We start from the raw sequence: 27,178 nt of genomic DNA on the forward strand, positions 1-27,178 counted from the left end.
AATTTGTTTGGCTCAAAAACACGTGGGTTAAAGACCTCCCCCCCCTCAAATACAATAAATTCCGTCTCTCCAGAACACATATGCACAGAGACACAGCAAAAGTATTATAAGGAAAGACATAAGACCTCACATTCTGTCTACACGTCTCAAGCATATATAAAACACATATTTGGCTTTTCTTGGACGGAGGGGGAAATTTATTCAAAATGCAGAGAATTTAAACGAAAATTATTCAAAAAATCATAAACATCACGAGATTTTAGGAATACAGGCCCGAGGTATCCGTCGTCTCCCCATAAATATAGAAGAAGATTATTATGAGCCAAGACAAAGAAGGTTAGGACATGTCCGTATCTAGGGGAGGGGGAGTGTACCTGGTTTGAACCTCCCCGATTTTTTTTAGTCCGATTCCTACACAAATAGCCAAATTAAATATACACAGCTATATTTTTTTGTGTCTTGGGGGGAGGAGTAGATGAGATAAGCAGCCTCTGCTCATTCGTTTGGAACAGTTCCCCCAATTCCTATCATCATCAATAACGTCAACAGTCTTAGGCTCAGTTGTCCGCTTTATGATAAACTTTATTCACGTGTTTAGGTGAGGAATTCGTTGAGGAACAGAGGAACTGACCAGTTTAGAGGAGCCTAACAGTGATTCTGATTGTCTCATTGTACAGTCCTAATTTAGCACTCTTTGTTCACATGAAATGATTAAACAATTTAATAAGAATATGGAAATATTTGAAATTAAATATTAAACCCTTTGTATATTACAACATAGCATATGGTAAACACTATACTATCTAAATTGGTATAAGTTGTGAAATTCAAACTCTGCTAGACATAGACATATCTATTGACAAACTCGACATAGCACCAAGAAGTACTAAAACTGAGTTGTTTACAAGGTACGTAAAATTGCACAAACACGAGTTACACACAGACCTGTGAAAAAGGGTATAAAAGAATGCTGCTACCACGTTGTGCGGCAAAATACTGGTTCCAACTTTTTCTGTCTTCTGGTGAGTGTGTTTGGGGGGAGGATTCACCTGTGTTTTAAGGTTCTTAAATATTGTCCTCTTAATAAGCTTCTTATATTGTCCAAATTTGATTATAAGATTTTGGCAGCTGTTGTTCGGTGATTCAAGTCCAAGTAATTGAAGGGCTGAAGAATTACGCATAATATTCCTCGAGACTTCTACTATAATTGTGTTTTCAGGTTATATTATACGAAAAAAACAAAAAATATGGGTGAAGCAACTATCGGATTGGTAGTTAAGTATTATAGCGACCACACCTAAGAAGTGAAATTAGGTTAATCCCAATAAAATTTACCAAAATATGATGAAAATATAATACTTCAGTACCAAAATTATGGGAACTACAACAGAGAATTATGGAAATCAGGCCGCACACAACACATTATATTGAATACCTAATTGAACCAACTCTATATATTAAATATTTAATAAAAATATACCTACATAGTAGTTTATCCCACTCAGGCTAAGCTAATTATCTCCGACTGCACATTCTGAAACTTGTTTTACAACAGATCAAGAAAAACATTGTGGTCGCTATAATACTACCAATGGATCATTCTCATTCAAATTGTCGAAAAATTCAAATGTACTTGTGTATTATTCAGCACACACTCGAGAACAAACCGGTTACATAGCCAGAAAACTCATTTAGTTTCCAACGTATAATGATAGAAGATAGGGTCTGACCATGGATGTTCAAATTAACATTTGGGATTTCTACCTAAAAAGTAGAGAAAATGTGGGGTTCCACAAAGCGGAGGAGCAAACACCACCAAGACATAGTCCGCCCTCATTTAAAGTAATATCTAGCGGAAAACATGTGGCAGGTGATAGCAACGGAAGAAGGCAAAGTTCATTTCAACGCGATTCTTAGTGACATTTATGCGTTCTGGGCGCATAATTCTCGGTTATAGTACCCATAATTTTGTTAATAAAGTATTATATTTCATCATATTTTGGTTTATTTAGAATTAACCTAACTTCACTATTCGAGTGTATACTGAATAATATATGCTTACCAATTCAAATTTCGACGGATAACATCCTGTAATGTCTGAAATAAGAGGATTGAACATTTTTGTGCTCCCCCCTCTCGCCTTTATAAGCATTGACTGTTTGGACTTATGAACAAAAATCATGAGTGCTCGAGAATTCTTCTTTTTTTTAGTATTAAGAACTAAGCACCAAGTCCTTAGCTCTGTGGAAAAATATTTTGACGTGATTTCTAAGAGAAATAAATGCAGACTTCCAATTACATAAATTATTGATTTTAGTGTAGAAAAATATTCTCGTGTTTTATTTTAAATCAATAGATAATTTCGACACTTCAGTGGCTGGATGAGGTAAATAGTTTAGATACTTTTTAGAAGTAGTTCCTTTCTTTATTCTCCCCTCATTCATTTCTTCCCTTTTTTGGGCTAAATTAGAACCTGTATTTCTTTTTTTTAGGCTTTCGAATTCGATTTTCAATTTTATTTTTTGCATTAGGCGTTTTCTAGATAATAAAAACTGCTGAGAAATGAGAAATAAAAGTGGAATCCGCTTTCTTTGCTTTAGTTTATTTCTCTTTTTTACCCACAGATAATACTAATTTCCGCAGGAAGGATGCAAAATTCGAAATTGATTTACAAATCGCTTTTTCATATAAATGGATAAATCTATTTGGATAGTCAAAATAGCATCAGTTGCAGTTATTCGTGTCGAAGTGCTAATATTTACTGTATTTGCCATAGATAATTGTAACTAGTAAAATTACCAATATTCAATTATCCCACTGACATTGAAAGAAAGTGCTGCCGTTTAGCGTCCGTTGTGCTGTATGATTATGCATTGCATTACTTCATGGTTACTATATTACTTTAATTCCTGAAATGCTTCGGCAGTATTTAACTTGTGGTAACTCAATAACAATACGTGATAAAGCTAGATGGCAATACGTAATAAATCTAGATGGCAGACGAAGTATCTTTCATGGCTTCATATTTGAAGTATCGGTAAAATTATCAGTTGTAATAATCTGTGCTGCGTAATTTTGCTTCGAAAGACCGATTGCAGTTGTTTTAAAATATACAAATAAGTAAATAACTAAATTAAGTTGTAGTGATACATAATGAGTGGAATAGCTTTGGGCAGAAATACCAGCTTCTTAGTCTAGTTGGACATAACGTCAAAATATTTTTTTTCTACAAGTCTCACTTCTTGGATGCTACTAATACTACTAACAATTCATTGAATCCCCAAGCCACCCGGAGCCAACGTAGCTGCACACGCTCCATCTCCACTTCAATGTATTCAAAGCTTCTTTTTTGTCAATTCAAATGAAGTATCAGTTTCCTTTAATCCCTCCTTATGAGATCTTTCCAACCAATTTGGCGGCTACCTTTTCGTTCGAGCCCATATGGATGGCAAAAAGCCATAATCATTGGAAATCTGTCAGTCTTCATTCATAAGACTTGTCCTCGCTATCTTGACCTTTGCTTCATCTCAACACTACAAAGTTGGATTAGGCAACTTCCTTTGTACATCATTTTGTTGGACAGACGGTCAGTCGGACGAATACCCAAAACTCTCTTTAGACACTTCCTGTGGAGGATTTCACAAATCTTCCTCTGCCTTTTGAAATGTCTACGTTTTAGAATTAACAAATCAGCTTTCTTAAGCAAATATTCTCTTAAAACATAATACATTTTCCTATATTGTAAGGTCAGTGAGAAGTAACAAGAATGATCTTTCAGAAGTCATGTAGCTTAATTTAGACATTTACAGACAACTTTCTCCTGTGTAAGAGAAAGTAAGTTTGAATTGAACAAGCAATGCTAATACTCAAATTGAGCAGGCTTGAATAAGTAGGGAGCAAAAAAAACCTTCTGCAGATATTGCATCTGGCTTTTTTTATGGATAGTAGTAATAATTGCATCCGAAAAAAAATATGAACATTTTTTGCAATGAAAGGCTAGAAGTATTGCTTTTCGCTAACTCGAAATGCTGCTGTGCAACATGTGTAAAAATTACCAAAATAGCCCTAATTAGGACAAATTAAGATCAGAAAAGGTGTTTTCAAGCTCTTTTTTGCACCCTTTCCTACCGCTTGGTATATGGTATTTTTCATATTATTTCAACAGAGCCAATGAACCACGACTTTTTCAAATCTAAAGACCAAGTCTCTCCTTTTCTAGAAAATTTTTGTAAGTACTGGTATTTAAACTCTAATGAGATATAATCACGCAATAGGCAAGACCGAAGAGTATGGGTGATTTAGAAGTGTGAGAACTTGTGCTAATGTAGACAAAAAACTACCGACGCCATCTGGTGTTTGGCGACATTTGGCATATTTTTCTGTATAATAATAAAAATATTTAACTTCGTTAGTGAAATTGGTAAAATTAAGGTAGCAAGAAGTATTTGATCTCAGTTCCTAACAGAAAAATAATTAGAGCTTGAAGACATGCCAAGTATCGCCACATGCTAGATGCCACTGATGTTTTATTTTTATCTACACTAACACCAATTCCAATTCTTATAACTTACCCATACTATTTTGGCAAGGCTTTCCATCATGAAAAGGAGTGCTCATTGCTATTAGCAAATAACTGTAATTTCCTTATAGGTGTCAAATAACAGTACAGAAATAAATAACAATGTATAAAACTTAAAAAAAAAACCGAATGTTTTGTTTTCACATCCGGAAATCCTTATCAACGGAAAGGCGACTAAAAAAACAAAATAGAAAACTATAAAAGGAGAAAGAAAAAATGAATGAAAAGCTTTGTAAATAAAAATATTCTTGTGTCGTCCGTGTGCACCATTAAGAGGATTTCTCATTACTGTTGGCAAACATCAGTAAATCTTTTTTAAGTGTGTCAAATGACAGTATAGAAATAAATCACAACGTGTAAAATTTTAGTTGGCATAGTAAAAAAAACACTAAGCCCGAATGTTTCCTTTCTGCATTCGGAAATCCTTATTAAAGAGAGTGACCAAAAAAAAAAATAATAGAGAAGAAAATGAATAAAATTTTAGAGTCTAGTCTTGCAGAACTAGAGTCCATTTCAAATTTGATGATGATTTGTTTTGCGTGAATGAAAAAAAATGAAAAAAAGTAGAAGAGAAAAAAATATCTGAAAACAGACATAAATTGAGAATTCTGTCTGCGACAGTAATATTCCAGGCAAATTGCGCTTGTTAGCTCTAAACTGTGGGTGGAGAAAATAACTTAAGAGAGAAAAAGAGGCCTCCGCCCTCTTAAAAGTAAGTAGATATTATCGAAAGGTAGGGTTTGAGAGGCTACAACGTTTTTTTAAAACTTCGGGTGGTATTAAAAATGGTTTGGATTGGTAAGACTTGGTAAGGGGGTTTAAGCTGTGTCTTGTCAACTTTCTAAAGCACTGACCCCGATTGCGGGGGATTAGTCCCTCCAGGAGATAAGAGCTAACTGTCAGCTTTCTCAATTCATAACTGTTTGCCCAGTTGTGTTTAACTTATAGTGGCCTAGTCTTTCCAAACTGTAGTCCCTGGGAGAAAGTCTCTCCCATTACCAGTCATTACCTATTCTCCCCCAATTATTACCACGTAGCCCCATATCCCATTATTAACCTGAATTTGCATCAACGTCTATTCCCTAAGGGACTGTCCCAAGGGGCGGGATTCAGAAGAAGTTACTTCATCAAGTTAAAATCTATCAGAAAATGTATGAATATCCTATTCAGTTACTGCTTACATTAAGCTTATTTTATTCAGCTGAAAGTAAGAAGCAGCATGAAAACTTTAAACGAGCAGGAATTATTGGCTCTATGAAGGGGTTTGCCCCCTCGTCAACGCCTCGCTCTTTAAGCCAAAGTTTGAATTTCGTTCAAATTCTTTAAGAACGACTCCTGAAACACAAAGGTCGTTTAATTAGAATAACAAGACCTTTTAAAAGTTATTAATAAAACTTTAGCATAAAACGCGATGCATTGAAGAAAAGGCAACCCCCTCATATACGTAATAGTTTCTGTACCTTTTTGAGTGTTGATGCTGCTCCTAATTTTCAGTTGAATTTTTTTTTATTTAAGACTAAAAAGCACGAAGTGTCTTGACAGCAAGTTCTCGTTCGATAAAACTTTTTATTTTTTTGTACAACTAAGCGAATGACAGCTTAGCGAAGCAGATTTCCCTTGATAGGTTGATTCGTAGGTAAAAAACAAATTGAGTCCCTCACACAACTTGTTTTTGCAAGTTTGACTACCTTATCAAAAATCCTTTATTAAGCAATCATCAAAGGGAGGGTGAGCTGGGATATGTATGTTCAATCCCAATATGACCCTTCTAATTTAAACTGATCCCCCTTTTGGGAACAGGATTAGCAAATGGGTTTTGGCTATCACCCCAGACGCATGGAAAATACGAATGCGAGCTATAGGCTGAACAGGAATGATATATGGAAAAAACACTTTTTTGAGGGTTTCAGAAGCGATTCCCTAAACAAATTTTCAATTAACCCTGACACTTGACTATTTAATATTTAACTGAAGCTATTTATTTAATTATATTTAATTAAAAGAATTCTCCCCCTCTTCAACTTTGAAAAATGCATTTTAGATCTTTGTGTCATGGAAAAGTTTAAAATACAGAAAAAAACACAATAAAATACAGAACATACAGAAAAAAGCGGCTAACCCAGCTTTTATTTTTCGAAAATAAGAAAAAAAATAAAATAAAAACAGAAGAAATAAAAAAAGAAGAATTTTTTTTGCTAACACTCAACAGCTGAGATCCAACTTTATTCATCCATAGAATTACTCTTTGAAACTTGTTTTAAATTTTTTTTTTCGTTAAATAAAAAAGTGCATCGAAAATTTGCTGAAAATTGTTGAAAAATAAGGAAAAAAATCCCGTTTTCTAAGCAAATTTAGATCATTCTCAATGTAAAATTTAAAGTATTATCCTCATTATGGCTTCATGAATGGAAATGTATGAAACTAATCATTCCAACTATATAAGCATATTGTCCTTTTGGAGGAAGTTACAGCTGTAGGCTTGCCGCAAAATGTCTTTTTTCAGAGGGAAAATAAACTATAATCAATGGTAAAACTAAAGCAAAAAATTTATTCCAAACCTCAAAATTCTATGATGTATATCTAGATCGCTCAACTCAGCTTTATGAATGCACATAAGATGGTCTTTTTGCGCCTGCCTTAGCCTGGATTGCACTTCGTTCCATGTAAAATTATCTAACTCGCTCTGAAACACAGTTAAAATTAAAAAATAAATATGAATATATCGTCAGAGCCAAGGAAAAGAAAGAGAGAGAGAGAGAGAGAGAGAGAGAGAGAGAGAGAGAGAGAGAGAGAGAGAGAGAGAGAGAGAGAGAGAGAGAGAGAGAGAGAGAGAGAGACGGAGAGAGGGAGAGAGAGAGAGAATAAGTGTCGTGAATTCTTGGCTTTTTTTACAAATTATTACGTATATGAAAGGGACTGTCCCCTCCTCAATGCCTCGCTCTTTACGCTAAAGTTTTTATTCTTTTAAAAAGTTGAGTTGTGACAAAGAGTCAAACTTTAGCGTAAAGAGCGAGGCGTTCAGGAGGGGACAGCCCTTCCATATACGGAATGATTTCTGTTCATTTTAAGTTTTAATGTCGCTCCTTACTTTCAGTTAAAAAAAAATTGTTTTTTTTTATTTAGTTTTTGAACGTTTTTGAATAAATGCAGGTTTTGATCTTGGCTCACAGTACATGAATAATTAAAAAAAAAATTTCATATTAATTTACTTTTATTTGGTTAAATGGCTTTCTCGAAAATTGTTTCATTTTATTTACGAACGTTTTTATTAGTAATAAATATACGTAACTTACGAATTAACTTAAGTAACGAACTTCAATATTCATATTTTTTAATACGTATATTAGGGGGTTCGCCCCCTAGTCAATACCTTGCTCTTTAAGCAAAAGTACAAATTTTGTTCCAATTCTTTAAAAATGACTGCTTAATCACAAAGGCCGTTAATTAGAATAAATAGCTCTTATGAAAGTACAAAAAAATCTCTGGCTTAAAGAGTGAGGTATTGACTAGGGGGTGAACCCAATCATATATGTAATATTTTCTGTTCGTTTAAAGTTTTGATGTTGCTGCTGTTGCAGTTGAAAAACTTGTTTTTTTATATTTAATTTCTGATCTTTTTTTAAATAATGCTGGGAAGTCCGGCGTCCCCTTCATAGCAATGTCCCTTCCCCCATGAAAACTTCCTTTATGGAAAGATCCTCCTACATATCCCCCGACCCCAGGCACGTACGCAGGAATTTGTTTCGGGGGGGGGGGGGTAATTTGTTTCGGGGGGGGCGCAAATCCTTTAAACCCATTATTCTGTGAGAAAAATCAGAAAATTATGGGAAAATGAAAAAATCGTGAGATTTCGGGGCTCGGGCCCGGAGGCCCCCTCGCATACGTCCCGGCCCGACCCCCCCCCCACTATTAGGAAAAATCTCCCCTGAAAACGTCTGTACTGTATACTACCCAATAACCAATACTATATGTTAACATTGGGTAAAGTTCATAACTTTCAGCCCTCCTCCCGGGAACTTTGGGGGATTAAGTCATCCTAAAAGACATACTTATGTTATTTTCGAACATGCTGAACAAAATGGCTATCTCAAAATTTTGATCAGGTGACTTTGGGAAAAACAATGAGCACGGGAGGGGGCCTAGTTGCCCTCCATTTTTTTGGTTACTTAGAAAGGGCACTAGAACTTTTAATTTCCATTCCAATGAGCCCTCCCACGATATTCTAGGACCACTGGGTCGATACGATCACCCCTGGGGAAAAAAAAATAATAAACACGCACCCGTGATCTTTCTTCTGGCAAAAAATGCAAAATTCCACATTTTTGTAGATAGGAGCTTGAAACCTCTACAGTAGGGTTTTCTGATACTCGGAATATGATGGTGTGATTTTCATTAAGGTTCTATAGCTTTTTGGGGGTCTTTCCCTCTTTTTTCGAAAATCAGCTAAATTTTTTCAGGCGCGTAACTTTTGATGGGTAGAATTAAACTTGATGAAACTTATATATTTGAAATCAGCTTTCACATCTGATTCTTTTGATCTATCTGTTTGTATCAACATCCTGTTTTTTAGAGTTTTGGTTACCATTGACACGGGTCCTAATAGCCGATGCTATATGTTATCATAGGGTAAAGCTCATAACTGTTAGCCTTTGTCCTGGGGTATTCGAGGGTTTAAGTCATCTCAAACGACATATCGTAAATATGTCGGATCATGCTGAACAAAATGCCTATCTCAAAATTTTGATCGGGTGACTTTGGGAAAAAAATGAGCGCGGGAGGGGGCCAAGTTGCCCTCCATTTTTTTGGTCACTGAAAAAGGGAACTAGAACTTTTAATTTCCGTTCCAATGAGCCCTCCTACGATATTCTAGGACCACTGGGTCAATAGGATCACCCCTGGGAAAAAAAAATAAATAAACACGCATCCATGATCTTTCTTCTGGCAAAAAATGGAAAATTCCACATTTTTGTAGATAGGAGCTTGAAACCTCTACAGAATAGCTCTTAGATACACTAAATATGGTGGTTTGATTTTCATCAGGGTTCTATAGCTTTTAGGGGGTCTTTCCCCCTTTCTCGAAAATCAGCAAAATATTCTCAGGCGCAGAACTTTTGATAGGTAAAATTAAACTTGATGAAACTTATATATTTGAAATCAGAATTAAAATCTGATTCTTTTGATGTATCTATTGGTATCAAAATTCCGTTTTTTAGTTTCGGTTACCATTGAGCTGGGTTGTTCCTTACTTACAGTTCGTTACCACGAACTGTTTGATATCTTTGTATTCCTAAATCTACAGCAAAGAAAGGCAGAAGGAAAGGAGGGTAGAGTGAGGATGAGGGGGGGGGGGACGGGTACTACAATACTCCGTTACGGTTTGGAGCGACTTATCAGAAAGAAAAGATTAAAAGAGGAGAGAAAGAAAGAAGAGAAAGAAACAAGTTATTGAGAAAGAAGAAAAAAATACTTTGGCCAAAGGTCTTTTGTCTTTCTCTGTCCAGGTATAAAAATTTATTAGTATATAAATACTAGTATATGATATAAATATATATTAGTATTGCAAATTTTACATGATAAGCAAAAATAAATGAACTATGTTTTCTTTCTGAACTTCCTAGCCAATTACATAGTCATTCTTTTATTGACAAAAATGTTTATAATAATAACAACATTAAGCAAAAATTATTTAAGTCTCACGTTACTAATTTTATTTTGTTTATCTAATTTCTATTTAATGAGTTAAATTAGTTGATATTAGATGGATGATTATTAAAAAAAAAAAAAAATAATTAAATATAGACTTCTACCCGTCGGCACAACTGAAATGCTTCTAAAATCATTCTAAGTTATGTATTCTTTTCATTTCACTAGATTCGTTAGCTATAATTCATTTGATTAATATATATATATATATATATATATATATATATATATATATATATATATATATATATATATATATATATATATATATATATATAATATATATATATATATAAAAATATATATATATACGGGAATAAATTTCTATATTCTAGATAATTTCGAGCCTTTTGAACTAAAAGCTCACACTTAATCTTTATTACATCAAGCGGGTCCTTTATTCCATACATATATTTTAAAGAAGTATTACGAGCACTTAGCGGAAAACCTAGTAGAAATTTAAGATATCTAAAATACACAACTTTAATTTGAGATGAAGTAGAAGATGGAAAAGTTTTCAAAATCACCGCTGGAAAGCTAATGAAAGGTAGAACCATTGACTGATACAGTCTAGCTAATACATCCCTTCTCATATTACCCCGCATATGAACGAGGGAACGGAACGTCTTTCTTATCTTAACTTCCTGATGGCTTATTATTAAAAGAGGTGATAGTCTTTTTACAGAAGAATATGGGACACCGAGGTATATCACCAAGTCCAAAGCATGAAAAATCCGATCATTACCGCAATCAAGAGGAGGAGAGCCAAGAGGGTCATTAATCACAAAATACTGGCATTTTGTGAGGTTAATTTCTAGACCTTTTTTCTTCAACTCATTCGCTAAAATCTTAAAATTTTCAATCAACACAGTCTTTGACCGACTAAGTAAAATAATGTCATCAGCATAAGCCAAATAACTAATTTCAACTGCTAAGTAAATCAGAGAGGTTTTTAATGAAGCAAAACAATCTTTTAGACACAAATTGAAACTTCATCAGCAGAAATTATAGATCCCGAGGAAATGCGAACTTTAAGTCCAGAATACCACGAACGAAAAACATTAACCAGGCTATGTGGTAAACCCTATTTAAGTAAGCTAAGTAGAGCAGATGCATGAGAAAGATTATCGAAAGCTCTTTTAATATCTATTAATAAACAATATAACGGGTCTGCTTCAAGCCATGAAGAATTTAAAATTTGAAAAAAAGTAGTATGTGCGTGATCACAACCCGTACCCCTAGTGAACCCCAATTGATTCGAACCGAAATCAAGCAAAACAAAAAAGAGATTTAACACTAAGTTCAAACATCATACTTAATTGAGAGCCCTAAGTAATAGGCTGAAAAGAATCGCAAGTCTGGTCGCACTTGCTTTTTCCATGCTTTGGAACCGGCGCAATTATCCCTGTTAAAAAAAAAAAGTTGGCACTTGCCCAGACAAAAGAATCAGATTAAAAAAACTCAAAAGCTTAGCAAAAAATGAAGCCGGGGCAAGTTTCAGATGATTGAAAAAAATTGCATCATGGTCCGGAGCACTTTTATTTTTAAGACTCTTCATAGCTACACTCAGATCATAACTAGCAAGAAAAAACTGAGGATCTCGACGAGAAAGTAGTTCATCAACCTCTCGGGATTATCATTACATATAGACATTACATTCAAAAAACGGTCAACCCACATTTTCTCTGTTGGGGCTTTATGAGAGATTTTATTTGAACCAGCTCTTTTCCTATTTTTTAAAGTTCTCCACAATGACTGCTGATCATCATCAACTTTGTCTGAAGCAAGTTTTATCAGATTATCTTTATGCCGCCAGAATTCTCTTTGGAATGCCGCCTTACTTGTTTTCATCTCAAAAAACGCAGGGTGATCTGGGAGCTTACCAATGCCAACGGAGATAATTAAGCTTAGCTAATTTGTTCACCGCTACCAAATCTGCGTTAATAGACCAATAAGGTATCTCAGTTCCTACTTAATATATTTTCTTCTCATAAACTAGACCTGGATTAAATTTAAGGCAATGGACAATCTGGTGAAATGTACAATCTATATCTAATAGTGTAGACTCTGCAGGTTTAAGACTGGAATACTCTGGTACAATAACTTTCGAAACTTCAGAATCTACAGAGACCCTATAAAAATCACCTTAGTTCTCCAAGGTTGATTTTTTCTTTCATTTCTTTGCTGAGGAATTCCAACAAGTGAAAGCGAAAACTTTAAAGGTCTTTGATCACTAATCGGGAAATCTACAACCACTTCAATCGAACCAGAAACCGAACCAGAAGTAAGAACAAGACCGTGATCAAGATTACTTGTTGACCTAGTATTATGAAAACAAGTAAAAGTATCTGTTTTATTTAAGATTGACGGATTTTGTAGTGACGAAAGGAAAAGAGAAGGACCCACACAACTTGGATTGAGTATATTATAGTTCAGGTCACCCGTTATACAAATATTATAATTAGGTGAGCACTTTGGTACAAAAGCGCTCAGTTTACCACACGCATCTTAGAATGAATGGTCAGACAGGTCATTCTGGTAATCTGTTAGAAAATAACAATTAATCAAAATAGATTCAGAAATACGGCATGCAAGAAAATAATTATTATAAAATATCAGGTGAGAATCAAATGTATCGGGTATACGAGTAACTAACCCTCCCGACGGGTGTCCCCCAGTTGTTATAGCAGGATTCGAGTAATGTTTATAACCAGGAAGAAACGTATCAAAAAACGGCAAAGCAAAATCAAGGAGGTGATGTTCCTGTAAACATAGTATTACATTAGTAGGCAAAGGCAGCCTTAACACTTCAATTTTACCAAAAACTGCGCTCGAATTAAAAGACACTACGGGAACAAGCAATTGATCAGGTAAATTTTTACTTTGCATTTATACGCTTACGAATCTGAGGACAAAGGAAACTGAAAGACGGACGGCCTTTAGAGTCACTAATCGCACACTGAACCGGAAGAGAGCAAGGTTTGTCTCTGGAGTCTTCGTGGTCACCCCAACAGCGCGCGTATTTCATAGCACTTGATTCGCACTTTTTAGTATCGTAGGACACACTCTGTCAACGCTGACACCTCCTCGGGAGCTTCCTGTTAGCAGTAATCCGAAAATGCTCATAACTTATGTTTAAAACCATGGCACAAATAATGCTTCATAAAAGATTCTGAATCGAAAGTTATTTTCACCAGATAAGATTGTCCAAGCCGCTTGAAATCACAAATCACCGAATATTTTACTTGTAGGGCTTCCAAATCACAATCTTTCTCAATCCCGTGCATGATACCGGCAAACTCACGTTTTCTCGATTCGACGCAGCAATCCGGATAAACATATTTCATCAAGCTCGATACAGGTCCCAACTTATCCGCTTTAACTTTTAATGTACCAGAGTCTCTATTGCGTCTGACGTCATAAATGTGAGTGACTCCTAATTGATCTAAATCTGCATTCCACCGTAGCGGCTCTGACCAGTAATTGGAAAATGAACTAAATTTCCGAAGTTCAAATTTTTGGCTTGGTCACAGTAAATTTTGCCATTCAGTGGGAATTTCACTAAGGGATGGGGACCTATCGGTGACGATTGCCTGTGGATGCAGGATATCTTTAGAAAGGTTCGTTAACTTCTGTTCACACAAGGACGCTTAGCAGTCAAGTCTAACTGATGATTCACTTTTCAGGACTGGAATTTCACGTATATTCTTTGGCACAATAATAGGCCACACGAAGCCAACCGAATCATATTCAGCCATGCAATCTAGAATTTCATTTAGTGTATTAGTGGCAGCAGCTTTACCCCTCCCCTCGATAGGCTTTATACAACATTTTGTCATATTCCATACCAGCGTCTTTAGGGAGACGAGATTTTCCAAGCTTATAAAAGAAGAGGCAGCCTTAATAATTTCTTCTCGGTCTATTCCACTAGAAAAGCCATCTAGTAGAAAAAAAAGTCCTGAATTAACGACCACCTTTGATTTTCCATTTTCTGTGATATAAGTACCTTGGAAATCATCCGTCATTCTTGATGTCCAATGATGAATGTGCGAAAATATCAATTTATTATTTCACTAATTGCGAAACTGTCCACTGTAATTTATTCTAAATTTAATCCGGCTTAAAAATAAAAAATAGATGTTTACAGGTCAGATGCCAAACAAAAACTGATATATATATATAATCATTTATATATAAATTTAATCATTTATATAAATCATTTATATAAATCATCATTTATATAAAAATTTGATTATATATATATATATATATATATATATATATATATATATATATATATATATATATATATATATATATATATATATATATAAATCAAATTTTTTTTTACCCGTCGATACAACTGAAAAATTTCTGAAAGGATTTAATATTTCCATTTCACTATAATTCTTTAGCTGTAATACATTTGATTAGCGTATAGTATATAAATAAAATAAAGTAAGATCAAATATAGCCTCACCCTTTCGCTCAACTGAACAGCTTTCAATGCATTATAAGTTACTCAACATTTTCATTTTACTAAATTATCTAGCCGTAATTGGTTTACAACTAAAAACAGAAATACATTTTCCAACTGGGGTTAATTGATAACGCCAATCACTGCTGTGACAAGAGGAGACTGAGGTTAAACATTTAAAATCGTATCCTTACTTTCGGAGCAAGATGCAGTTCGGTAAGTTAACTATTTGCATTAATAAAATATAACTTAACAATATACATATTTGAAAAACAACTTTTTTCACCTAAATATTCTAGACTGCCCATGAACTTGCAAAAATAATTTATCCTAAGGGCGTGCCAGGCAGGGACGCGTTCAGCCTCATTGATCTTCCTTGGAATGCGCATCATTCTTCATCCATTATACGTGACAAAACCATCATAGTTTTTCTTTCATTATAAAAAATATTTCATTGTAAAAAATTCAAGGAAGATCACCTGTCAAGTAGGGACATTTATAAGACCTAGAAATCAGAAGAGGGTTAACATAGAAGCTTGACAATATCTTCCCATAGTATTTTTTTGCCCTGGATTCATTACCGAAATTTTCATTTTCCTAATCTAACCCCATTCCAAGAGAGCAAAAAGTAGCTAAACTAGAATTTTACCTCTTGGTAAAAATTTGAAGACTATCTTCATGGTTATCTTCCGTACTGTTGTCAAGTGTTAAATAACACATATGTGCACTCTGCTACACATCTGCCATTTTGCTACAATTTTGATGAATATCGAGCAAACCAGAATTTTAAGGAATTTTAAAGAATTTTTCTTTATTTCTCTGTATCCCTTTCTCTATCTCTTTGCAATCCACAACCACTAACAATTTGACCAAATAGAAGGAAATTATGCAACCTAGTTTTTTGTTTTTTTCTTTAAAATGGCGACATTCAAAAAAAGTGATTAAGTGGAAATGTCTAAGAAACTAAAAAAATAACTATGAAAACCACTAATTGATAACTGAATGCCTAAGACACACCACCAATAAACTAAATAACTAAAAAGAAAAAAATAAATAAATACCTCTTTAATTTTAAGTACTTTCAGGTAAAAACTTCTTATTTCCCAGTAATAAACGATATGATAAACAAATCGAGCTGTTCTAAAAACCCAAAATAGAAACGACACAACAATGCAACCAATCAATACCGGTGGTAATCTTCTTGAACATTCTGAGAGAGGTGTCAAAGCATCCCCCAATCGAATTTTTCCGCCTGGATTTGTGTCATTTACCAGCTTTTCTCTGAAAGAAGCAACATAAATTAGCAGGAGTAAGACATCCAGACTGGCAAATTGTATTATCATGTTTTCTAATAATACTTCCAAGCGTAAAACTACCGCAAATCACTATCAATAAATAATTGACACTAAAAAAGAACAGAAATTGAAATAAACAGCCGAGTCAAACTCAAAACGAGCAAAATTAACATAAGTAAGGCTGATAACCCCTATGCCTTCTCAAGATCAGGACACAATTTGCGGTTTACTGGAATAAACAAACAGACAAATGACCGTGGATTGTCTGGTAAATTGACATATACTGGCATTTCTTCGTTAACGTTTTGATAATTTTCCATTTATGAAAGTAAGAAAAGTGAAAACATTTCAAACGTATTTAGTTTTCAGGAAAGGGCAAATTATGCTCTGGTCTTGAGAAGGCATAGGGGTTATCAGACTTACTCATGTTAACTTTGCTCGTTTAGAGTTTGACTCGGCTATTTATTTTAATTTCTGTTCGTTTTGAGTTTCATTTATTTATTGACAATGATTTGTGGTACTTTAATGCTTCGAAGATTATTTGACTTTCTATTTGCTTATTCTTCGCTTAATGAAGCTCTTTACTTTTCTTTGAAAAACTTGTCTTGCGGAAAACGCTGTTTAAATTAATTTCTGTTCGTTTTTATTGACATAGTCTTTTTTATGAAAAAAAAAATGTAAATCTTTCCAGTTTTCTTCTATAAGAATCCATAATGTGGGTTGCTATTTGTATGTTGGAAAAACTTTTTCAACAATTTTTAATCCTGACACAAGCTGTATTTAATAATTTTATTTTATAGCTTCTGAAACTGACCTGAGAAATAAAAGTTAATATCATTCCCAAACCCTTCAAACTATACTCTTTGACAGCATGGATACACTTACACGCTTTTTATTTGTTTAAACCATAAAATTAGAAGTAGTAATAATTGTATCCTCAAAAGATTCCATTAATTACCCCCAGTCCTTCTTGATATATTGCTGAGGTGTCTTATTGGGGACCATTTAACACAATGTCTTTTGATTTATTTTAAAAGCAACATTTAGTTTTAAAGCGTAATGGGTCAATTACATAATTGTGGTGCCTAATATCCCTAAAGACATAGTTGCTGGACCGTTCTACAATGCTGAACGAAATGGGTGTCTCAAAATTTTGACTGGATGCGTTTGGAAAATGAATGGGCTTGAGGAAAGGACTGCTAGCCCTCCAATCTCTTGTTACTCTTAAAAAGGGCATCAGACACTCGCGCTGTATTTGGAGTGCAAGGAGGTGGACTTCCCCGTTCATATACCTATTAAAAGCATTTTAAACAAGTAAAAACAAAGTGAAAACATTTTAACTGTATTTTGTTGTCAGTAAAGTGCAAATTATGTTTAAGGTATGGGGGTTGTCAGCCCTACTCATGTTTATTTTTGCTCATTTTGAGTTTTACTCGTTTTGAGTTATTTATTGTATGATTTAAAGAAACAAAATATTTTTTATTTTTTTTTTACTTTTTTAACTTTAATAAATTACAAATTATTAAAATTTTAAGGAATATATATGAGTGTGTGTATACTAAACTGAAAATCCACAGCCATTTTTTTCAGTAAAGTACAAATCATGTGCTTGCCTTGAGAACGTATGGGGATTGTCAAAGACATAATTTCCAGACCTTTCAACTACACCGAACAAACTGGCTATCTCGAAATTTTTATTAGATGTGTTTTGGGAATTGAGGGGCATGGGAGGGGGGCGGCTTGTTGCCCTCCAATAACTTTCACTAATAAAAAGGCACTAGCCCTTTCAATTTCCAATCGAATGAGCCCTTTTCAAAGCTTCTACAACAACAAATGGCCATCTCAAATTTTCTATCAGATGAATCAAGGAAAATACGAGGTTAGGGGGGGGGGTTATTCATCATCCGATTACTTTGAATATTAAAAAGGGCACTAGAACTTCTGATTACCAATCCAACGAGCCCCCTCTGAAGTTTATACGATCACCCTTTCTATATATACCTTACATACCCCAGGGCAAAATTACCTTGCCCTGAGGGCTGTGGAGTGGTTGTCATCCTCAAAGACATAATTTTCGGTCCTTTCAGTTATGCTGAACAAAGTGGATATCTCAAAATGTTGGTTGGATACGTTTGAGGAAATAGTGGGCGAGGGAGGGGGTTAGTTGCCCTCCAATCCCTTTCGGTGTGTGGGGGGGGGTATCGACCCTCCAATTACTCTGAGTCTTAAAAAGGGAACTAGAACTTCTGAATACGAATTCAATCATCCACCTCCGAGGTTTACACGATTACCCTTTTTATATATACCTTATATGCCCTCAGCGCACAACTTACAACTCTTGTCCTGAGGGCTGTGGGGGGGGGGAAGGTCGCCATTCTCAAAGACCTAATTCCCGGACCTTTCAATTACTTTGAACAAAATAGTCATCTCAAAATTTTTATTGGATGTTTTTGGGGAAATGTTGGCGTAGGAGGGGGGGGGGTGAGTTGCCCTCCAATCACTTTTGACTATTAAAAAGGGCACTGTCCGTTTCAATTTCCAATCGAATGAGATGTCTTCAAAATTTCTATGACAACAAATGGCCATCTCAAAATTAGATTCAGGTGCATTTCGGGAAAATACAAGGTGCGCGACAGTAGCGGGGTGTGGGGGGGGGGGGTATCCACCCTCAGATCACTCTGAATCTTAAAAAAAAGCATTAGAACTGCTAATTATTAATCCAATGTGCTCCCTTCAAAGGTTATACGATCAGATAAAACAGTAAGCATAGCACATTTTTCAATTTTGCCAATAACTAGGTCATATTTTTACTTAATGATAGGGTTTCAAAGCCAGTATATTTGGAAAAAGATTAATGCGGAATACATTATGAAGTGTAATGGACCCCAATTTTTCTCTTTTTCCTTATGTTAAAAACGAGCATGGATTAATTAAAAAAAAATTATTTGCTCAAAGTAAAGAGCAAATTTGAAACTAATAAAAAAATTTAAAGCTACTTAATACATTATAGTTTTTACCAAATTATTGGTGGGGCAACTATCCCCCGTTGCCCCCCTCAGTGATGCCACTGTTACCTACCCCCCTCTTCCAAAGAGTTTTAAGCATATGTGTCTACAGTGATATAACAAACTAAACCTGCGGACAAAATTATAAACCGTGGTAACAGTAATTCGGATTATATGCTTGACACAAAAATATACTGGGAAAACAATTATGCTATTGATCTTGATCAATGTTTTGTACACAATGCTTTCGATTCAGTCTTCCTCAAGGATTGAACGTCCTTGGGGATGGTCAATGGGGAAAATGGGCATTTATCTATGGCAAAGGGGTGATAAGTTTTTTAATATTCCTCTCCTCAAGAGGAATTTTTCCAGGAAAAGAATATTTTGTACCTAAAAAAAATCTACAGGCTTCCCCTCCCCCTGAAAAAAAATTTGTTTGAATATCCCTAGTTTGAATACATTTCAATAAAGTTAGAATACTTACTTGAATAGAATTGGATCGTCAAAACCTTGAAACAGATAAACAGAGATGCCCCTCATCCAAAAAGGAACTCTTTTTTTTTTTTAGCAAAAACAAAATTTGTAACTCGGATATTTCTGTACTTATCTTCGCCCCAAAAAGAACCCTTTAAGTATTCTATCCCTCCCCCACACAAAAATTAAAAATTTTCTAGCAAACGAGCACTTTGTATTTCAAAATTTCCACAGGGTTGTTGTTCCTCCAAAAATCTCTTTCTTTGGATACAGTTCAATAAAGCTAGAAAACTCATTTGAATAGAATTGGGCAGTAATAACACTGGAAACAGAGATAGCCTACCCCCCCCCCCAAAGGACTTTCATCTGACAAGAACCCTTCATACCTCTATAGATTTTTGCAGGTTTGTTCTCTCCTGGAAGAGAATTCCTTGAGTATCCCTGGTTTGAATGTATTGCAATCAAGTTAGGTGCTCACCTGAATAGAATAGGGTAGTCAACACATTGAAATAGATAAACAGAGAAGAATACAACAAACGCAAACTGAACCAAGTCTAGTAGCTCTTTAGAAAGGATGCAGAGGAATCCGTGACGTCTATGATAGTTATACACCCTAGTAAAGAAACTATCCAGGTCTTCTATATGATTCCACTGAGCTGAAAAAACATAAAATATATGACAATGCACATAACTTACGTATATACAGGGAAAGAGATTTCTCTTCTCTTTTTTCAAACAGCCCATGCAAGGGAAAAATTCGAATCTATAGTATGAAGCTTACTTGTGTTTTCTCCCTCTCCCTCCATTAAAAATCTGCATAAACCTTTGAAAGTAATGCAATAGAGGAGATACCATGTCAAAATTTACTGCAAATTGGATACTAAGTCTAGTAAATAAACAGAAAAAGCATTCTGCTAGCATATTCTATTAATTATGCAAAGCATAATATGAATATATAAAATAAATATATTAAAATCTAAATACATAAAAAGTGACTAGATGAAGTTGCAATCATTGTTTTAGAAGAACACCTTTGAAAAATAATATAGTAGACGAATTTACCAAGTCAAAATTTACTGCAAATTGGATACTAAGCCTAGTAAATAAACAGAAAAAACATCCTGCTAGCACATTCTATTAATTACGCAAAGCATAATATGAATATATAAAATTAATATATTAAAATATAAACACATAAAAAGTGAATAGATAAAGTTGCAATCATTGTTTTAGAAGAACACCTTTGAAAAATAATACAGTAGAGGAATTTACTGAAAATTGGATACTAAGTATAGTAAATAAACAGAAAACAGAATAATAATAATATAATAATACGAATATATAGAATAGATATATTAAAATACATAATATAAATACATAAAAATTAAATAGGAAAAGCTGCAATCATTGTTTTAGAAAAAAAATGTTGATTCATTTTGGTCACAAAAATTAGTGGCAATTTTCTTTTTAGTCAGCTAAAGATAGACAGACAGATTAATTCAACAGTTTGACAATAGATTTAAGCAATAGAAGAAAATACGTCCTCATATATCTTCTGCAAGACTATCCCCAAGAATGAAGGAAAAGAAGAAAAATGAACAAATAAAAAAAAACACACAAAAAAACACAAACACTAAAAAAGGACAACAATGAACAGACGCCCACCACTGATTGCCCACAGAAAACCAAGCCAGGACAAAGTGTCATGTACAATAAACAATACAAACATACATTTCCAACTTGGGCAAAAGACATCAACCAAACAGGGCATTAATTATCTGAATGTTAGCAATATTTCTGTTGGGTGGAGCTTCTTCTTCCCTTTTTTGATATTTTTGGGAATGTTTCACTTAGTCAGCCAGTCTTTTCTTGTAGAAAACTGCTGTTGCAGTATTGTATGAAGTAGCTCATCTATCAGATAACAAAGATTTACTCTGTCTGAATTTCAAGGGGAGATCTATACTTTTTTCTCTAATTGGAGGTTTCTGATGTGGGCTGCATGCAGGAATTGATTTGGGGTAGGGGCTCTTGACACAAACAGTATCAACAACAGTGGAAAGGAATAAATCCTAAACCTTGTGTATCCAATTAGGAAAATATTGCTGATACATTTGTTTTTGCTCCAAGTGGCAGAGATAACTTGTGCTGGTGATTTGTTGAATCAGGTATTGAATAGTTATCTCTTGACATGGTCTGTTCAGTTTTTACAAAATTCGAACAAAAGTTCTAGTAGCTCCAGGCTCAAGGTTAGCAGTCTTCAAATGTTCCTGATAAGTAAAAGAGAAGATCTAGAATATCTTATAGGGAGTCTTAAGGTTCTTGTGTTCTTGAGTGCTTTAAACCATTTCTGGATGAAAAAATCAAAATTTTTTCACATATTCAAGCAATATTAATATGTCATGGAGAATATAAACGTTTTTCTTTAAACTTTTAGACACCTCAATCCCTCCAATCCCTCAAGAGAGTATTTAAAACTAACAAGGTACCTTTTTTGTATAAGGGTAATATAAAATGCAACTTTTATTAGAATCTATTAAAAAAACAATTAAAGTTGATATTTATCTAATTTTGGTCAAAGATGAGATAAAAACTAAAAAAAAAAAAATTCAGTTATCACACTGTTTATAGTAATGAGCAGTAAATCAAAGTTAGTCCTCATTTATAACCACTAAAACTCTAAAAATCAAAGTCTATGATGTATATATTAAACAATATATTCTTATATATTCTCCCAGGCCATTGACATTTTATGTCTAGTTAGTATTACTTCCTTATAATCCGAAATACTTGCAGAGTTTTATTTACCAAGTAACATAACTTTCTAAACTAATAAAATGCTACTAGTCTGTGATTCTACCTAAGTAAAGTTTGGAGACTCTCTGATACAGGACTGAGGGGAAGATATGAATTGAACATGGATGATATCCAGCCATCTTGTGTGCGGTTTACCTTTGGGGTATTTCCTAATACAATAGGGTTAAGGTTTAACTTGCTTGACTTATAGCTCATGCTTGGTAGCATCACCAGCATAGAGGAAGCCAGGTGCCAGTGTAATTAGTCAGGTCTAGAGTGTAGGGGGCTTTATTGGGGTTGATGCTCCTGATAATTAATTGAACATGGATGATATCCAGCCATCTTGTGTGTGGTTTACCTTTGGGGTATTTCCATCCATTTACATATGGATCAAAGTTGATGATGATTCAGGCAGGTGTTTGAGCAGGCAGGCAAAGCAGATCATCATACCAAGCCAGCAAGCACAACTTGGGGCTGCTCATACAGGGGTGGCATTTTAAAGGACTCAAGTATGTCCAAGTTCTAAATACTGTCAAACCTCCCCATTCATTCAATTTTGCAGAGATGTTTCATCTGGACAGCTCCTACCTTTATCATCAACAACTGAATTACAAGTCAAGTTTCTGATGAGAACAGCACAATGCTAGTTACCAAAAGAGAATAGATTTGTGCTTTTGTGAGGCAGCTTATCTAGGGTTTGTAAAATATTGTTCTCAGTAGATACCCAAAGACAGCATTTACTTTTCCTGTCCTTGCTAATATCTTTGCATCTAGATTGCCATTTGAACAGACAAATGAACCAAGGTAAGTGAACTGCTTGACTATCAGTAGGATTCAGGTTACTTTTAAAACATTAAGTCTTTCCAAATACATTAATCACTAGAATTGAAACTGACAAAAATAGCCAGAAAAAAGTTAGGGTGAACTTGGGTAAGTCCAACCCAGAGGTAACTCTGACACCCCCTCTTATCTGGCTCAGTTATTACAGATGTCTGTGTTTCCATATGTCATCTTCTTCCTCTGGCTTGAGTACTTGACATCAGTGTTCAATATTTCCGCTATTTCCAATTGCATTGTCATAAATGAATTTCAAAATTTTTTGGAAGGTGTGTTGGCCACGAGGTAGATTGCAATTTTTAATTGATAGTGAAGAAGAATAGAGAGATGATAAAACGATTCTAAATAGCTGATAAGTTAATAGGATAGTTTAAGTAATTACTTTAATTTATTAGTATTTTTTCTCAGATCAGTCAAGAGATACAAGGGGTGTCGGAATTACCCCAGAAAAACACGAATTTGGGGTAAATCCAACATGTCAGACTTACCCCATACAGGATAAATTCTGACACAGGGGTCTGATTTACCCTTTGATTACAACTGGCTAGTTTTTCGCAAATCCCGCCTAGATATCAGTGTAATGGCCAACTATTCATAATGTTATATGTACATAAAAAGATTTTGGAAATATGTGAGAAGGAATCAAGTTTCACAATCCCCATCATCCACTTCCTTTATAAATCCCAAAACTTTTTTACATATTGATGATGATTTTGTAAAATCACAACTTTTCAATAAGGTATTTGGTTCAGTTTTTACTCAAACACGCACCATAACACATACTCAGTTTATTCCTCCAGATTTAACAAAAGAATTTGTTGATTCAGAGTTTACAGTCTAGCAGGTTTATCTGACACTCCGAAATCATGATCCAGGAAAGACACCAGATATTGATGGATTTTCCAATGTGATGTTACGTGAACTTGCATCAGTGTTTGCTGGACCACTCAAATATCTCTTTAATCTTTGTTTCTCATCTGGCAAATGTCCTTCAGCTTGGAAAAGAACTATCATTAGGTCATTGTACAAGAATGGTTCAAAGTCCCATTTCAATAATTACAGACCAATTTCAAATACATCAATCGTTTCCTGTATAATGGAGAAAATTATGGTGAGTAGAATCCAAGCACATTTTGAGGAAAATAATTTATGGCATTCTGCTCAGCATGGTTTCCGTAAACGATGATCTTGTAACACACAACTTCTTGAGGTGATTCATGATTTTCAATTGATGGCTGATAATGGTATTTTGTTTGATTGTATTTATACTGACTTTTCCAAAGCATTCGAGAAAATCTCCATTCCACTTCTGATAAACAAATGTCAACTATATGGTATAGGCTCACAAACTAAAGCATGGATAACAGATTATCTTACAAATAGAACCCAAGTGGTTGCAGTAGGTGATGCTTTGTCATCACCTATGTCTGTCATAAGTGGAGTTCCACAAGTCAGTTCTCTTGGGCCAGTACTGTTCTGCCTTTTTATCAATGATTTGCCAGGTGTTGTTAGGAATTTGACCATAAAAATGTTTGCAGATGATTTAAAAATCTACAGGCCAGTCATGAGTGAACATGAGATTTCTTTACTTCAAGAGGATTTTGTTGCTCTGGGCCAGCAGTGTACTGCAAACTCTATGTTCATTAATGAAACCAAGTGCCAAGCTGTGCACTATTTGCACAGACTCCCTCAACATTATCATTACTTTGTTGTTGGTAAATTAATTTCAAGTGTAGAATATGTTTGTGACCTTGGGATTTGTTTTGATTCGAGTCTCAAATTTAATAAACATGTATCAGACATCACCCATAAGGCCAATTACCAATTATTACGTCTAAGGTGTACTTTTTCTAAGTTTAATCTTCATTCACTGATTTCACTTTATGTATCCACTGTACATTCAGTACTTGAGTATTGCTCATCAGTATGGTATCCCCTTAATAAGAGAGATAAAGAGAGTGCAACGTAGGGCCACCAAACTCATACCATACCTGAGTCATCTATCTTACCACCAGAGAATGCAAAGACTACAGTTGCCTTCTCTCCAGTTCAGACGTGATAGAGCCGACATAATAAATACATTTCACATTGTTAGGAATATTGATAATATAGCCCCAACTCAATTTTTCACTTTTACAGAATACAGTAGTACCAGTAGTACCAGAATACAGTAGTACTATTGTATGTTTCAGTAATATTGTTTCAAATGTTTTCAGTTACTGCATGTTTTTGTTATGTCATTGACATTGTTATAGACTTTTTTATAATTGCTTTGTGCGACAAGCTTGTTAAAGCTTACTGTATCTTGGTATTAATAAATAAATAAATAACATATATATATATATATATATATATATATATATATATATATATATATATATATATATATATATATATATATATATATATATATATGTATGTATGTATGTATCAGGTGAGAAACTACCACCACTGGTAATTTTCTCAGGGAAAAACACTTGGAGTGCATGGCTACCCATTAAGACCATCCAGATGCATGTTTTTCAGCTACTAAGAAAGATGTATGACAGTTGACCCCTTCTATAACTGGTTTAAAGATGTTTTCCTGCCTCAGGTGAAAAGAAAAGCACTTCTTATTCTTGGCAGCCATGGCTCCCATTTATCCTTGCCTCTTGTAGAGCTCACTTCACAAAAGAACATTACTATTCTCAAGTTGCCAGCCCATGCATCCCATGTTCTGCAGCACCTTGACAGAGTTATTTTCGAAGGGCTGAAATTGTCCTATAAACAGAAGCTTGTGAACTGGCAATGAGCACACCCAGGTGACCTCTTACCAAAAAAAAGGACTTGTAAAAATTTTTACTTCAGATCTGGGAGACTTTCCTTACCCCTCCACTGATTAAAAAATCATTTCAAGCGACAGGAATTTATGATTCTGCTATTCCAGCATGTATCAAATGCAATGTGATTGACAAAAGAACATTACTATTCTCAGGTTGCCAGCCCATGCATTCCATGTTCTGCAGCACCTTAACAGAGTTATTTTCAAAGGGCTGAAATTGTCCTATGAGCAGAAGCTTGCGAACTGGCAACAAGCACACCCAGGGGCCAAAAAAACAAAAAAAGGACTCGTGAAAATTTTACTTCAGATCTGGGAGACTTACCTTACCCCTCCACTGATTAGAAAATCATTTCAAGTGAAAGGATTTTATTATTCTGCTATTCCAGCATGTATCAACTGCAATGTGATTGACAAGGCAAAGTTTGATCCAGCCAAGTTAAAACAATATGCTGAGATAAAGAAATCAGAGAGTCAAAATTTAACAGAAGTGACAACCGCAGTGAATACTGCAACTGATCAGATTACTATTTCAGTGTTGTCCACAAAAGATTCATACACAGGAGAAATCCCTTGAAGAGCTTCTCTTGGACTCAGCACACCTTCCTCCTTTTGATGCCTCAGCACCCAGGACATCCAGCAGGCAGAGAATTTCTTGGAAAGCTGAAATAATCACTTCTGTACAGGCTTTAAGGGTGCTTGAACAAAAAGAGAGAGAGAAAAAAAGAAAAGCTGGAAAGATGATCTTTCCAGTGAAGACTTTGACATCTCTTTTGGTTTCTCAACTGACCTAATGGACATAGGTTATACTGTTGACAGTAAGAATGAAGAAGAACAGAAAAAGAAGCTGAACATACAGTTAAATGAATACTATGCTGTAGCATACAATACAAAACATGATCAGCAAGGCTGGTATATTGGAAGGGTGCTTGATTTTCCTGACGAAAATCTTGTTTGTTTAAAATATCTTTTGTACCTCAGCCTAGCCAACTATTTATATGACTGGCCAAAAAAAGATGACATTGACAAAGTTGAAGAAGAATACTTCTTTACAGGACCATTAAAGCTTTCTGGAGCTGGTCCCTTCACTCTACCATCATTCCAAATTCGGCAGGTCATGAAGCACAAGTGATCAAAAGTTTGCTTTGTTGATTCCCTCCATTTCTGATTGAAATTGTTTTTTCAATAAAAATTACT

At 34.7% G+C, this 27,178-nt stretch overlaps 1 protein-coding gene across 1 annotated transcript in view; it reads right to left on the minus strand.

The window, feature by feature from the left end:
• Positions 1 to 27,178, minus strand: part of Atg9 (autophagy-related protein 9) — a 55,905-nt gene that overhangs the window by 25,455 nt on the left and 3,272 nt on the right. Inside the window, exons 2-4 of the mRNA XM_089106095.1 lie at positions 20,012 to 20,189; positions 15,821 to 16,040; positions 7,138 to 7,262 (exon numbers count right to left, since the gene is read on the minus strand). Coding sequence (XP_088962221.1) covers positions 7,138 to 7,262; positions 15,821 to 16,040; positions 20,012 to 20,189 — 523 coding nt within the window. The remainder of the gene's footprint in view (positions 1 to 7,137; positions 7,263 to 15,820; positions 16,041 to 20,011; positions 20,190 to 27,178) is intronic.

This window comes from Artemia sp. Qi Xiang Cuo, chromosome 20, assembly GCF_049724085.1.
Source record: "Artemia sp. Qi Xiang Cuo chromosome 20, ASM4972408v1, whole genome shotgun sequence".
Classification (NCBI taxonomy): Eukaryota; Metazoa; Arthropoda; class Branchiopoda; order Anostraca; family Artemiidae; genus Artemia; species Artemia sp. Qi Xiang Cuo.